General features: G+C 38.5%; 1 protein-coding gene across 4 annotated transcripts in view; it reads right to left on the reverse strand.

Moving 5' to 3' along the window:
* Positions 1-15569, reverse strand: part of cntfr (ciliary neurotrophic factor receptor) — a 204246-nt gene that overhangs the window by 115146 nt on the left and 73531 nt on the right. For 2 of the 4 annotated variants that reach the window (XM_026298385.1, XM_026298387.1), the window contains exon 3: positions 9960-10041. In XM_026298385.1, coding sequence (XP_026154170.1) covers positions 9960-10041 — 82 coding nt within the window. Of the gene's footprint in view, positions 1-9959; positions 10387-15569 lie in introns of those variants that run through there. The other 2 variants (XM_026298384.1, XM_026298388.2) reach the window with 2 other exon arrangements.

The following is a 15569-nucleotide window of genomic DNA, read 5'->3' on the forward strand; positions in this document are numbered from 1 at the left end:
CTCTCCCACACATACACACAAAATATAGAGTTGTGATGGGGGTGGTGGCTTAAAAAAGTAAATAAAATATAGCATTACCCTCCACATTCACTTAATATGTAGAGAAACAGACACACACAAGTACATCACCATCCTATAAAATTTGTCACAATTAGTGTATAATGGAAACGCTGCTGTGCGTTTAAGGAAGTGCTGAATAAAAGTGAGTAACCAAATTTACTGTTCCAGCTCCAAAATGCTAAACACTGTCTGACACTAAAGCCCTCGCAGCATTCTGTTCTCTATTTATTTGTCATTAAACACTGGCTGGTTGTGACCTGCTGAAAGCCTCATTAGAATACACTTACGTTAATGACTTACATTAGGCAATAAAAAACAATAGCGCATTCATATTATTTGGCTCTTTTAATGAATTGTGAAAGCCAAGGTGAGTGTCTGGCTCTGAACTGGCTGACAAAGCTGTTCAAGACCTGTTTCACCTGTGTATCCTTCTCATTCTGCCTCCACTTTCATCTTGAGAGTGTGTTCGAAAGATATGCCCAGGCAGAGAGAAAGACGAACACAAGGACAAAACACAAATTCTGAGTTTCCGATACTCAGTTGTTGAATGTCAAAGATCACAGGAGCTGTTTTTGTCTGTTGAATGTTGTTAATGAAAGACAGGAGGATAGAGAGATAATGGAGACAGAGACAGTAATGTGCAAAGAAGTAAAGGAAGGAAGAAGGAAGACAAAAAAAATAAGGCTTGTTGTTGCTCATCTGTGTTCTTCTACACAACACACAGTGTGTTCCTTTTCAGTTTCAGTGGGCTATATCAAATGGTATAAAATGAGTGGGAAGGTTTGTGGGGGATCTAGAATTTATATTTTCTCGACACGTGAGCGCTTGATGAGTAATATAACACTATACATTCTGCACAACAGAGAGGTCAGGGGTTAGAGTAAGCCATAGACGAGTGTTAGTTGTCTTTCCCAAGGATGTTTTGCTTTGAACTTTGCTCTTTTTTGAGTCTAGAAACAATGACATTTATCCTTTGTTCCAAAAAAAAATAAAAAATAAAAAATAAAATAATGATTTTATAATAATAATTCTGGGTGTTCAAGAGAGGCTGTGCCTTTTTGAAAAATGTTTGACTACACAATACATCTGTTTTCTTAAAAATAGTCATTATTTTCTCAAAGAGGCTTGGTGTTGTATAGTTTCTAAACAATCTAAACAATCCATGAAATTTTTGTATCATTTGTCTCTGTACCAGTCTGTACAGAGTCTGTACCAAAAAGAGGGTAATCAACTTAAAGAGAGCAAAAAAAAAAAAAAAAAAAAGTCCCAATGTGATCTTAAACTTTATTTTGGCCAGTCACTACCATCAGCTTTCATTTGAACCTTAGCCATCACTAAAATCCTCATCACCTTCACAATCTACCAGCAGCAATGCGCTATCCAAACATCTTGTTAAACAAAATCATCCAGATTGACAGTGTCACCCATAAACAAACCCTTGAAATCCTTCCCATGCATCTCTCCAGCACTACAGCTAGATCATCTAGCAATACACCAGGGTCAGCAAACAGAACACAGGGTGATAAAACATGCAAGGGTAATGGTCATCACCTACTGTACCATATTTCATTAAGAGTTCCTAGTTATTATTCAGCCTCCACACAGGCAGGAACTGTAGTGTACAGTATTTGACTGCTTGACTTTGGGGATGGAGCCATCACACAGAGAGAGAGGGAGAGAGAGAACATTGATCAAAGCTTTACTGGGAATCCCTTCTAAAAGATTAATGAATTAAAGGAGCTGAACTGGATGTACACACACATATATACACTCACACACAGCTGCACAAAACACTGCTCAGATTGTGAGATACCGAGATTTCATATCTTAGCATAAAGAACTGCGATTGGTTGGAAATGGTCCATTACCAAACAGATTTTATCACAGTCGGGAACCCTGCATCTATACTGGACCGACTGCAGACCATTCAGTACTGAACAATAATGTATTCTATAGATATTTGTTATTGCCCAAGTCTCTTTTTGGCTTATGTCTTTCACTCAAATTCAGAACATATGACACACATTTAGGATGGAAAATACAGGCTGATTGACAGTGGATGACTGTGTTTTCGTGTATTCAGTGGGGCCATCCTTGTTATAGTTGTGTTTCAATAGCTAGTTCTGTTTTGGCTCCAGTTTTAGATTGCTAAAAAAATGCGCATTCTCTAACTGTGGCTCCAACTGAACATTATTTCCACAAATGCTATACCTCGTTGAAGATAACCACTCTACGATCACAAGTGGATTGTGTAGAGAGTCTTCTCTAGTAAAAGTGATCTAATAGTCTATACCTGTGATTATTCCTTATTATGCCAAAAATCTGTTTTTAACAGTAGACATCTTCATAGATACAGGTTCTGAACATCAATTGGTCTAGCACTCAAAACTTTAAATGTTTAAAATTTAGAGAGTCACTCCTCCGTCATGTCAAGAGGTGCTATTTAAGGTGCTTCTGGCTGCTGATCAGGATACAGTACCTCCTGGGCACTTTCCATCTGAGGTTTTTTGGGTACATATAACTGGTAGTAGAACCTGTGGGTAAAACCCAGAACATGCTGAACAGATTATATTTTTGCTTTTGCTTCTTCTCTCTGCCAAAATCATAGACTACATGTTTTCTTTAGTTTCTGCATTTCAAAGCCATGACTGAATGTGATTAGTATTGCTTTACTTTACCTCCGTGCCAGTCACCCAGTCAGTCAGACTGTAATCCATCTGCCAATCCAGTCAGTCAATCAACTGGTTGAACTCAAGCTTGAATTCAATACTAACAGCTTGCCAAGCAGAGAACGCTGATTAGACTGAGTGCTACTCAGGGTAATGAGTGCGAACAAGGTTCTCCACCAGCAGATACATGGCACACACATACAAGACATACAGGCAAATTGAAACATCGCACAGACATCAATGTCTCCTTATCTACTCATTTATAACAGCTGTCTGTTTTCTGTGATGACACATCAGAGACTGGTTAAAGTACATGGTAAAATTGATCACCATTAGTTGTCTAGATTTGTCTTTTGTACTTGTGAAAGTGCAGATCACAAACAGCAGCTGCTATTTCAAGTGCTTTCATCATGAGACATTTTAGTTCGGTCAACATGCTGTGTCAATTTTAGAGGCCAAACTCTCTCAGTGTGTTGTCATTAAAGCTCAATGATTTTTGCCTTATTTGTGTTGACTTGCTTGCATCAATATGTTTGGATGGTTAGGTCTTAAGAGAATTCAGTACTCTCTTCTGTACTCTTCTGTATTATAAGGAAAATCTGACTTTAAATGTCAGAACTAAATAAATAACCTCTCTGACTGGATCAAAATGGTAGGCCATTTTGCATTTGCATTTAGAATTCATAAAACTCATAACTGAAAGTATACTGTATGAAAAAGCTACATAATTAAGTTAGGAAAATATTGCAATTATAGTAGCTTTCTCTGCCGACTGATGTCCTAGATGTATATATTGAGACTATGAGCTATATAAGTGCTCACATAACAGTGGTACATAGAGCACTGACATGCAAGAGCTCAGTTTTGCATATGGACAGTAGGGACACGTCCTTACCATTATAACCAATAACTGAGCAAACTTGTGAAGTCATATTGGATGACACCGTTGTCCCCTTGCTGAAGCTACATCTAAGACAATCAATAAATCCCATTCCCAGAAATATCTCTAATATCTCGCTGTGTATTTTCCAACTAACATCTCCTTTTGCTTTTAATACCAAATACATCTGGCCATATGTGCATCTCCACGTGTACATGAATTAGATTGAACTTGGCTGTCATTCATGATTGCGGGTGTTAAAAGTTGCAAGGAATAATTCAGTAAGTACATTTAATATTATGCATTCACCAGGGTGTCAATAAGTAAAACTGTAGTGTAGCACAGCGTATGCCCAGACACGTTGTTAAGTCATAGCAGCATGTGTCAAATGCTCAAGAAAGAAATGCAGCTTCGACAGCTGCAATACCATAGAATTAGTGTGAGAGTTAACGTCATACTCTTCCTCTGTCTCTCATCCACTCTCTTCCACTCTGCCATTCTATTTCCTGATCCCCGTCTCCCTTCTGCTCTCGCTTCTCTGTCCATAGTAATTAGATCGAGTCAGTGTGAGGTAAAGAAGCTCAGCAAAGGCCAGAGATGAAACACTGGTGTAGTGTCAGCAGCAAATGATGTCATGGGCAATAAATCTGCTGTTGACCATTTCGGTGATGGATAGAAAGACAAGAGAGGAGGAGATAGAGGTATAATGGGGCAAAGGCAAAAGAGATCTTGAGATAGAAAGTAATACAAAGAAATTAGAGAGGTGAGGAAAGAAAAGAAGGAAGTCACATACGAAGAAAAACTGAAAGGGCGACAAGTGTGGATGATGTGAACGATGAAGTGGAGGAAGAGGGCACAGCACTGAATGAGCGAAAGAGGAGGAGGGAGGGGAAATAGAGAGGCATAAAAGACACCGAGGGAGGGGGAGGGAAGAGATGAAGGGGATGATTATGAGTGGAAACGTTCGTCTCTCAATCAGGATATGGACTCCAATAAATAACATGCTCTCTCAGTCAACAGCATGATGTCACCACATTCACTCACACACACACACACACACACACACACACACACACACACACACACACACACACACACACACACACACACAGGCAGATATGGTGCATGGGGGTGGGAGGACAGATATAGCACTGCTCTTGCTGTCATAAAAAAGCTAAATAGAAAATTCACTCAATCTCAATTGCACTGTATTATCTTCATCCTGTGTTTAATTTTCTTAATTGATTTGTCCCCTCCTCCACTTTCCATCGAGTGTTCTTGTAATTTACTCATTGGTATTCCTGTTGTGCTTGTTCTTAGTATTTACTGTGTAAGGCACCCGATTAATGGCACTGTATTGCTTTGATAGGGACTTTCAGGTATATCTCAAGATTAAAATGAGCCTGAACAAAAGGCAAAGAGAGGAGGGTGAAGAAGGTATCAGATTAAGACAAATAGTGAGAGAAAATAAGGCTTATTTCGTGCAAGTACGCGATCAATCTCCAGGTTGTCTGTGCATGAGAGGGTTCACCTTGTTTGTAATGTGAGTGATCGTATCACTGCTGAAATAGAATAATCTGGAAGAAACAGACATCCAGAGCAGCCGTGAGGAATGTGTGTTGTTTCCGTTTGAAATTCCAATTTTTAACTGTGTCTATGTGTAAAGTACGAATTGTCTTTTCAACTCTCAGTCCTTCACTTACGAATAGATCAAATTTTAAACTTATACTCTGGGTATCGCTCAGTTGCCTGATTTTACACTTTGCAATTGTCAGTGAGTGCAAGTACATGTGTTTCAGAGATCTTAACAAGTTCAAAATCCATCTATCCATCCATTTTCTATACCCACTTATTCCTTAACCAGGGTCACAGGGATCTGCTGGAGCCTATCCCAGCTCTCTTTGGGTGAAAGGCAGGGGTACAACCTGGACAGGTCAACAGGTTTAAAATGTTGGACTTAATTTGAAACAAAGGTGTAGAAAGCCTGCATGAAACCACTGTTCAAAAGAAGCCACATATAAGGGGATAGTTAGAACTGTTTCCGAATTAGACCTGAAAATAATTAGACTGAATCCTCACTGATTTTGATCTAATAGCATGATGAACCATGTAAACAATCAAAGTCAGCCAATTACAAAAACAATTTGTTTTAATTTAGACCTTTGCCTTGAGGATGTCTATAATTATGCAGTTATGTATAATTAATCAGTTATGTATTTTGTAATAGTACAGTTTAATATGTACATTTGGTCTATTTGACAATACACTATAATTGGCATTATCATGATTGACAACTTGAAAATACTCACGTTGCTCACCTCATCAACATAAGGTTTCACTTCCTATGGCTCTGCACATAAACGTATTTTTCATGATCCTTTGTTCTGCTGGCAGCACAATACGCTGTCTATCTAATGAATAAAAATTACCTTATTCATCCCTCAAGGAATCTTTTCTTCACCTCAACAAGCACAGGGAGGTTCAGAGGTCAGGGTCAGCAGAACAGAACAGCATGTCTGGTACTAGTTGGCCTTCAGCATCTTGCAGGCAAATTTCATGTCATAACATTTGCGGTATTTGTTAGTGGTTTACACTTGCACTGATTTTAGCATTTAGTTTTACTCTGAGCCCTAAGGAATGCTTCGGTTTTTCATATTGAAAACAGGAATTACGTGTGTTTGAGCAATATACCATAAAATCGGTCTTAATAATTGGGTCTGCATTGCCCCTCTCCGACTCTGTCTCCCATACTCTCACTCTCTTGTCACTTCATCTGTCATCTGTTCTGTATTCTCTCATGTCTTTCCCCACATCTGTCTTGCATCTTTTCCACCCACCCAATATTTTTCCCATGCCACTGAAACCATCTCATGATCTATTTTTCACTGGCAATCAAAATCAAATTCATATTCAAGGGAGATTAATTGGCATGGCCTCTGAATGTCAATGCCTTTCTCTCTGGGGGTTTAATGCTTTCAATTACTTCCTTTTTCCTTTGTTGTATCAAGTGATGTCTCATTAAGGGGTTGTCTTTTCTGTTGCTTGGGTTTCCATGTAAGAGGTTTTTTTTGTTGTTGTTCACATTACGAAACGTGAACGGCAATCGCACATTCAGTGAACTTTCCTCAGTATCAGAAAAGTTTTTATACTTACGGGAAAAATTGTGTAGCTTCACAAATTATGCAACAGTGCTGGAAATGACACAGAGTGAAATATCTCACCTTTTATTGATCCCACAGGTAGTGTTTGAGGCATTATGGTGTTTTTAGTAACTAATCCTAATTCATTCATTTTGTTGATTTATGTACTTGATTTGCTCTCTGGATATAAAAGCTAAAACAAAAACAAATTCAGTCCAGAATCCAATCTGTATGAGATGTAAATCAAGTTTATGTGTTAATTAGTTGTTTTCACATATTGTTTTGATAATGTACACCAGCTGTGCTAAAATATTTCAAGATATTCTTCATTGCAAGCACTTCCATCGATTATTGTTGAATTCATAATAACAAAGTTTAGTTTTTTGTTTGTTTTTTTTTAAATGAATCCAGCAATAGATTTATTTGACACTAAGGGATAATTAGAGTGTTCCTACTCAACGCTGTATCAAGATGTATTTTCTTATATTGTATTCAATTTAATGCTGCTTACACCTACTCAAACAAGGTCTTTTTTTCTGTCTCAATTTTCTTTACTCATTTTGTCATTACTTCAATTTGTCATGTACACCTTCTCAGCCAATTTCACTGTTGTCATGCTACTGAATAAGCATTATCAGCATCCATCTGTCCCATATGTATAGGTCAGCAGGTCACTACTACACCTACTGGAACCAATGAGAGCCAGCATTTAATGGCAATTAGCACTGACATAAATGTAGTTGAGAAGATTGTTACAGCCGATTAATGTGCACCCACAGTGCATAGTGACCCATGGTGGTTTAAGACAAATATAATACAAGTCAATCTTTTTCTAAATCTAATGAAGTAATTTTAATGTCTTAACCAAACTGAGTAGTAGTTGTATTCAAACATAAGGACATAACTTATTTAAAGCAAGAAAGCTCCATCTTCATTTGAAGACAATGAAGATATTTGGGATGATATTGACCTACTAAACCTTTTATTAAGTACCAGTAGGTTCCAGTAGATGAGTAGGGACCTACTGAGCCGTAACTATAGTCTGATGGGAAGCCCAAGCGGGCTATTAAATAGTAGAAGAACATTCCAACTGGGTGGCCTACCTGCCTTTCTTTCACTTCCTATCTCTCTTCTTCAAAACGACACTGACAATTCTATATGTAGAACTTGTATCAATTTGTTTGACTGTATCTGTGGATGTTTTCTACCAGGGTTTCTTATTGTCTTTGCTTGGCAATGTACTGCTGTCATTAATTATGAAGTCTCTAATGGATTTCCCATATACTCAATGTTAGACACACACACACACACACACACAACTACACACAAGTCTGTGCTACCTTCATTTATATGCACATACAGATGAAGGTAGCACGAGAGCTTATACCCTTTCTATTCCTCTGTACTTTCTCTGCATGTGTGTGTGCACATGTGTTGGTCTTGTGTGTGTATACATGTGTGTGCATGTTGCACGCTTCCTGCCAAGTGGGGCAGACCCCAGGGGTTCCTGTCAATCAAACAGGCTAGCAATTTGTCATAGAAACAAGACACTTTCCAAGACAGACAGATGTGTATTTGAGTGTCTCTGTGTGAGTATAACAGTGTTTATATGTGTCCATATGATTTTGGGTTCAAAGGTATATTTGGCAATCCTTTTGCTGTTATATTGTTATTGACCTTTGTCATGGGGCCAATGCTTATACAAAAATCATACAATATTTGCATACTAGGGTATATGCATGCATGTGGCAGGTGATTCAGGATCACAAAAAAGCAGAAAGAAGTGATAGACAGTGGCAGCTACACTACGGTGCTCACACACTCAGAGTTTTTTTTTTTTTTCCAGAAGACTGAACTGACAGCTCTCTTTCTTCTGTTCATGTTACTCATACCTCTGTCTATCCACATCAGTTAATCCCTGAAGTGCTGCCTTGTCAACTTTTTTTGTTTTTGCCTGCTTTTCCTATCTTATTTACTTTGTGCTTTTTTACAAACTGCACAAAATTAAAAGTAGATAAGGATTGATCACCGCTATACAGCTTCATATTATATGGCAAAAAAAAGAAGTTGTAATAAGCTGTACTAAAATAGGGGGGCGTTTAAGGCACAGCTCTGATTTTCTCTCAGCCCATTCTTTGAGCCAATTATTATTCCTCCTGATTTTTATTGTCAGTCTTTGTTTCTGTTCAATCATTCTTGATTTCTTCCAGTTGTCCTCTGTCTGTCTTCAACTTCTTTGCTACGTTCACCTAATCCCCAAAGATAACATTCCTATTTCGTAAGCCATTTCTCCTGTTTGTGTATTTGCTCATGTGTCTAAGACACCCTCGTGACATAGTACTGTGCATCACTGTGGAATTATTGACTTTCTTAGACTTTTTTTTTTTTTTTTTGGGTCAGCTGACCTAAACAGCCCAAGTGACAAATTGACTCCACTGTTAAACACACACATCATTTACTGTCTAATTTATGGTCATGCATCCTGTGTGAACTCTCAGAAGAGCAGTCACTGCGTTAAGAAGGTCTTTTCAGCTTTTCTCTTCCCTCTCAAAACCTCAGCACACAAATCATTTGAAACATGCTCATGATCATCAGTTGACCTGACTGGTTTCTTTGTTTGAGATATTATTTGTTATGGAGGTAGCCTTGGCAATGTGGCAAAAAATATGAGCACCACGCAGTGAGGGATGACAAGCTAATTTGGTCAGCCATTGTTTTTTTGTTTGTGTGAATTCCACCTAAGCTATCTCACAGGGTCATTCTTTTTACTGCTGCACCTTCGAGCCCACAACAAGTAACCAGCCTGTAGTGAAATTACAGTGACATTCACAATTTAAAAAAATCTTACCCCATAACTTCACAAGTCATCAGCTAGATCGCAATTAAAAGTTTGCTGCAAAACCATTAGTAGTGTATGCACTGACAGACAGTATTATAAAAGCAGAGGGCATTGAATAAGATGAACTAACCAAATAAAAGGTGGTATGATCAAAGTGGAGTAATGGAGTCGGGGGAAGTTGCAAATAAAGCAGAGCGCCATAGAGTAGAATGAACATCAGTTATACTAAACTGAAGTGAGATTTGTAGAGGGATGCAGAGATAGGAAAAGGAAGCTGAGAAGAGAAGGCCACTGTGAAGTTAAGAGGCAAAGAAGAGCACAGTAGAAAAAAAAAAAAAAACAGAAACAATGAAGATAAAACGCATACTCACCAAGTTGACTGCGTCTCTGAGCGTAGGCTACCACCACTGCGGCCAGAACTACACAGCACAACGATGTCACAAGGTTTGCCATCTGTAGACACACACAGAGTAAAGGCATCAGCGTGAGTGTGTGCAAGAGACAAAGAGTCGGCGAATGAGTGTGTCCGCCTGTCCTCCTGAGTGACTGACAGACCCATAGACGCCTACAACACCATGTGAGAGATGGATAGATAGCCGCTTCCTGTCCTCTCTCTGAATCTCTCAGTATCTCTCTATCTTCTTTCACTTTTATGGTCCCTGAAGTGGCCTTTTCTCCCTCCTTTGCGGTTCCTCTCACTAGTCAAATCCCTTTACATCAAATAGTATTCCTTTCTTTACTTATCTTACTACTGTTAGGCTTTTCACTGTATCTCCCTCCCTCTCTCTCTCTTTCTCTTTCTCTCTCTCTGTTCATCAGCCTAATGGGTCCATCCTCTCTGGGATGGGCTATGGCCAGCAGCTCTTAAAGCTATAGCACACCATAAACAAATACACAACTACAATATTTCATATGCATTTAGTCATGTCATTATGGCCTCACATAAAACAATTGTATTAGCAATTTTAATATTTCATGTTGATTTCATCATGTTGATTTCATGATGATGGAAGTGAATGGTGCGCTCCTCTTTTTACTTTCTCATTCTCTCCGGCTTTTGTCAACCATTGCTTTTTCAGCTGTTGTATGCAACTTTTTACCAAATATTTTTCAGTTAAAATATGCTCTAAAACATATCTTTAATGAGGAAAGGGGCTGTCAGATGCTTGCAATTCACTCTAATAAGTGACGCTTCTTACAAATCAGAGAAGGCCAAGAAAAGGTCACAAAAGCAGCTGTGGGAAGAAACTGGAGTACCCGTAGAAAACCCACGCAACTCACACTGGAATATGCAAACTCCACACAGAAAGGCCGCTGCCAGGTTTCGAACCAGAAATCTTTTTGCTGTGAGGCAACAGTGCTAACCACTCACCTACCATGCTGCCACATTACTCCATTTTTGAGTTTTTCTCCACATTGAAAGCAATTGTTTAATCAAAGCTGAGGCTGACTTACTTAATAAATCTTGTTATTTGAAAGAAAAGTTTCTTGCAGAGATTTAGAAGACAAGACTGAAATTACATACATGACTGGATGCTTCATTTAAAGCAACATCCAGTACCTGGGTAACTTATCAAAATACTGGGAAAAGAAAGACTAGCTAGACTATAAAGACACAAGAGCAGCATTAATCTTTTCACTTAACTATGGGCAAGGAAGCAAACATGTTTTTCCAACTGGAAACTTTTTCTTTAACCTGTAGATAAACAGAAATATTTAAAGGGACAGTTCATGGTTATAAGAGAAGAGGTTCAAGAACCATACAATGACCATTTAAGGGAACTGGTAAGTACCCTAGATTTGGTTCAAGCATTATAACCAACCTGATGGGGTTAGCAGAAATGGCGTGTTAGTGTTGTCTGTCTAAAAATAGTCGAATCTCCTCTCCTACATTTTTTATATGTACACCTTTTGTACACCTTAAACACCAAAGATATACGTTAATTTGTCAGCTTTAGAGATGACAGGGTTAAGGTTGCTCTGTTGATTTCAAACTTCCACTAGGAGGTCAGAGGTAAGAGTCATCTACAACAAAACTACACTATTGAATTCACCATCCTGTTGAAAGACGCTCGAGCAAGGTGGGTCCCTGTCAACAAGACAGCTTGAATCCAGATCATAATATTCAAATATGGCCTGCCTGTTTTCCCTTTCCCCATCCGTTCTGCTGTCCAGCATGAAGATATGGTTGGCTCTGTTACAGACAAAGTCTAAGGGTCTGCTTGCTGCTGAGACCTGCAGTGAATAAGATGTGTGCATGTCTGCGTGTGGGGAACAGAGTGAGCACTCTAAATAGAGGCAAAGAAGGGAAAGTGAAATTTCTTGTTCTTTTGCTTCGAGAATCCAGCTGTTACAATCCTCTGTCATCTTCCATTACCTCTTACTCTTTGTTTAGCTTCATCCTTCTCCTACTTCATGTTTCCACTTCTCCTCTCCTGCCATCTCACTGTCTTTCCCACTCTCTTCACTACACTACAGTATCTCTAAACTTCCATTTCTCATTTATAATATCCTTCACATGAACACCAGTACACCATGTATAAGCAGCTCAGAAGAAACCTATCTGCGAATGCTGCTGAGTGACGTTCAAGAACATGAAAAAGCTTTTAGAGTCAGGCTAAAATGTCAAAAAGCAATAAAACAGTCAAAGATGTTAAACACACCAGGGAATGTTTTCATAAATGACCCAGCTAATGGTGTTTGAAAAGAAAAGCTTTTACACTCAAATAGCTTATTACAGTACAGAAAAAAGAAAGGTTTTCTTAAACTGTAAAATTAATTGTGCCTAAAATTAAATAAAACTGTCACACCTGAATTATGCTTTTCATTAAGGGGGAACTGGCATATAAATAAACAGATAAACTGGGAAATGCACTTCCACCATAATATATTTAGTATAAGTAGGAAACAGATGCTAATACACTTGATCCACCCAGTTGTTTACCTACAAAGGCACATGCTTCCCCAGACAATAAGTATGTCCAAAGATGTAGATGATCATGTTTTTTGACAAACGTGTAATTATGAACTCAAAGTTATTCATAAAGCATCTTAACCCTTAAAAGATCTCAGGGAGGAAAGGCGTTGGGAGTAGGTAGGAGGGGAGAGTTTCTTCAGCAGGGGAGAAAATGGCAGAAAGATGAAGAGGGAGAAGAAATGTGCTCAAAACAGAATCACAGTGAGTTAATCAAATGTTACAGATCAGATTGTGCAGGAATAATGTTTGTGGTTGATCTTATTGGAGATGCACTCACGTCTCCTACCCAGCGCAAACACGCCACCACGCCAGAAATCAAAGTCATCACAACTCAAATATTTGGCAACTGGTAAAAATACAACAATGCAGCAGTGATGACTTGGGTCTGTCACAATCATCCATCAGCAGAGTGATGATGCAAACAATTACAGCACTCTCTCAGAACCTCATATCATGTCACAGTTCATTTCGTTTCCACAAGACATTCACACCTTGCAGGCTCACAAAAAGGCACATATGAGCTTCCCCAGTGTTGTTGGAGTAACTGATGGATCACACATCCAAATTATTGCACTGTCAGAAAATGAAGAGGTTTATGTAAATAGAAAGAGGAACCACTGCATCAACGTTCAAGTTGTTTTCATTGCAGACTATAAACAGCAAGACCATATTTCCCCAGTTACTTTGTGTGAATAGGGTAAGCCTATTTTTTTCCAAAGGCTCATAATATATCATGTACGTTTGTTTGTATGTGGTCTTCAAAAAGATGCGTCATAAGTAACAATCGGGTCAGCCCCACCTCCTCAGTGAGATAAGAGTTTCTGCCTGTTCCCTGCACAGAGTTGCTTTAAGATTAGTCCTAAATCACTCTAAGACTCCAAGCTGAAAGTTAGGAGCTCTTTGAGGATTCTTAGGATCTTTATGAATACAGCCTCAGGATTTTCATAAATAAATTTGGTTTTAAACCAAAATATTTGAAGTGATGGTCATTTTCTGACTTAATAACAATATCAACAATACAGGATAATTTTATGCCTGTTTTTCAGCATTTTCTTACCAGCTTTAATAGGTTATAAGGGACCGTATTGTGTTGTTCTTACAAGTGACCTGACTTTTTTCACTATGTGCAGTGACAGGGAAGGAAAATTTGTTGTCTGCATCCATTTTGGTTTTATTGTTAAGGCATGGAAGCATTGTAACATGAATTATCTTCTGCACTTGCTGCTACACATGTTCACAGATTTTGTGCTTCATTCACTTATTCTAGAGTGTATTTTGTCACAAAGCTATAATGCAAGCTGCTTTTTACTACATGAAAAAGTAGTTTAGTTATATTACTGTAGTAACAGCATTATAAGATTACACTTTACAGTTCCTTAAAGTGCTACTGAGATTTATTTTAGCATACATTAATAGCAATGCAGGCAAACATGCAGGTGCAGACAGAGACAAAAGCTAAAAAAAATAAATAAATCTCCAGTTTTCTTCACACGACAGGGGAGTTCATTACCATGACAATTCCTGTAAATTACTGGGATCTCAACTGCCAATATCCAACTCTAGTGTTAGCCCCTGCCTTAAAAAAGTTTCTTTTTCAGTTATAATATATTAAATGATGAAGCTTTGTGTAGTTGTACCTGTGATTTCAAAAGAAGGAAAAAGTAAGTAAAAGTTTTCATGCATGAATGCGATTGAGAGATTGTGTATTTGTGGGTGTGCACTTGTGTGTCTATTTGTATGTGTGAGTGATTGGCAGCTCATATGTATTTCATCTGAGCAAATATTGAGGAGAGTGACAGGGGGTGAAATTAAAATTGCATCCCTTGTCAGAGCATCACAATCCCCATCTCTGCTCTTCGTTTTCTAAGTGCTGGTTTGCCCATCAAAATCCGCACAGTGTGTGTGCATGCATTTGGGACTCTCTGGGTGCAAACGCTTGAGTACGTTATGTGCGCGTATGCTTGAAACTGGGGGGGTATTTAGCCCGTCTATCAGCAAACAATACAGTTTTGAAATCTGACAGCTTCAGATCGCTCACATAATGACAGGCCACAGGCGGTTAGCGCTGCAATCACACAAACTCAATATAAACCCTCCTCCCTTTATCTATCCATCCGTCCCACCCCCGACTCTCCCATTTATTCCCTTTTTCTTCTTCCCTTCTTCCATATTTATTTATTCATTTCTTATTAAAGGGGAAAAGGCTGAATAGGCGTGATTCTTTGGCTTCTTAATTAAAATATATAATTCATTGCTGCGTCAAATGATTTTGCCTCTGCGTCTTTGTGGAGTCCGATTTGGGAACATTTGCATTTAAATTGGAAAGTCAGGAGGGAAATGCACTAGGCGGGCCTGGGTGTGCATGTTTGTGTGTGTATGAAAATAGAAGGCATCCTTCTCTTTAAGAAATGCATATACATACTTTCTTTCTTTGGGCTGTTTTCCCTCACAATGTGAAACGTCCAAAATCACACAGGTACACTAGTTGGCCAAATAGTACAACAGAGCGTCCTGTAATGGAAAACCTCCCCTTGAAATAACCGCTACTGCCTTAGTACTGCCAGAATGGTAGTGGCCTCTTCTTGCTTATTAATTATAATCCACATTTCACTAAATGACTAATTAACTACATACGCATGCACATGTAATCATATTCTCACTCTGTCACTTTCTCTCAAAACCAAATGGCCAAATTCACCCTTGTCAGTGAGCTGTCAGAAATAGAACAACTCATTATAAATGTGTCTGCAGAGAAAATAAGAGAAGTGTTCTCCTGGGTAATAAATGAGCTGTCTGATTTACAGAAACAGTTGAGTTTATAGCCCTCAGGAACATCAACCACAGCTATCAAATGTGCAGGAGTACATAACAATAGACAACTTCAATTGTTGTTCTGACCACTGGCAGGAAACAGAGTTTCGTTTCAAAGTAAGATATCCACTATGTGGATACAAAAATGACACCTACTATTAAGCAATGTTAATAGTAAAACAAATTATTTTAC

The sequence above is a fragment of the Mastacembelus armatus genome, chromosome 12, assembly GCF_900324485.2.
Source record: "Mastacembelus armatus chromosome 12, fMasArm1.2, whole genome shotgun sequence".
Classification (NCBI taxonomy): domain Eukaryota; kingdom Metazoa; phylum Chordata; class Actinopteri; order Synbranchiformes; family Mastacembelidae; genus Mastacembelus; species Mastacembelus armatus.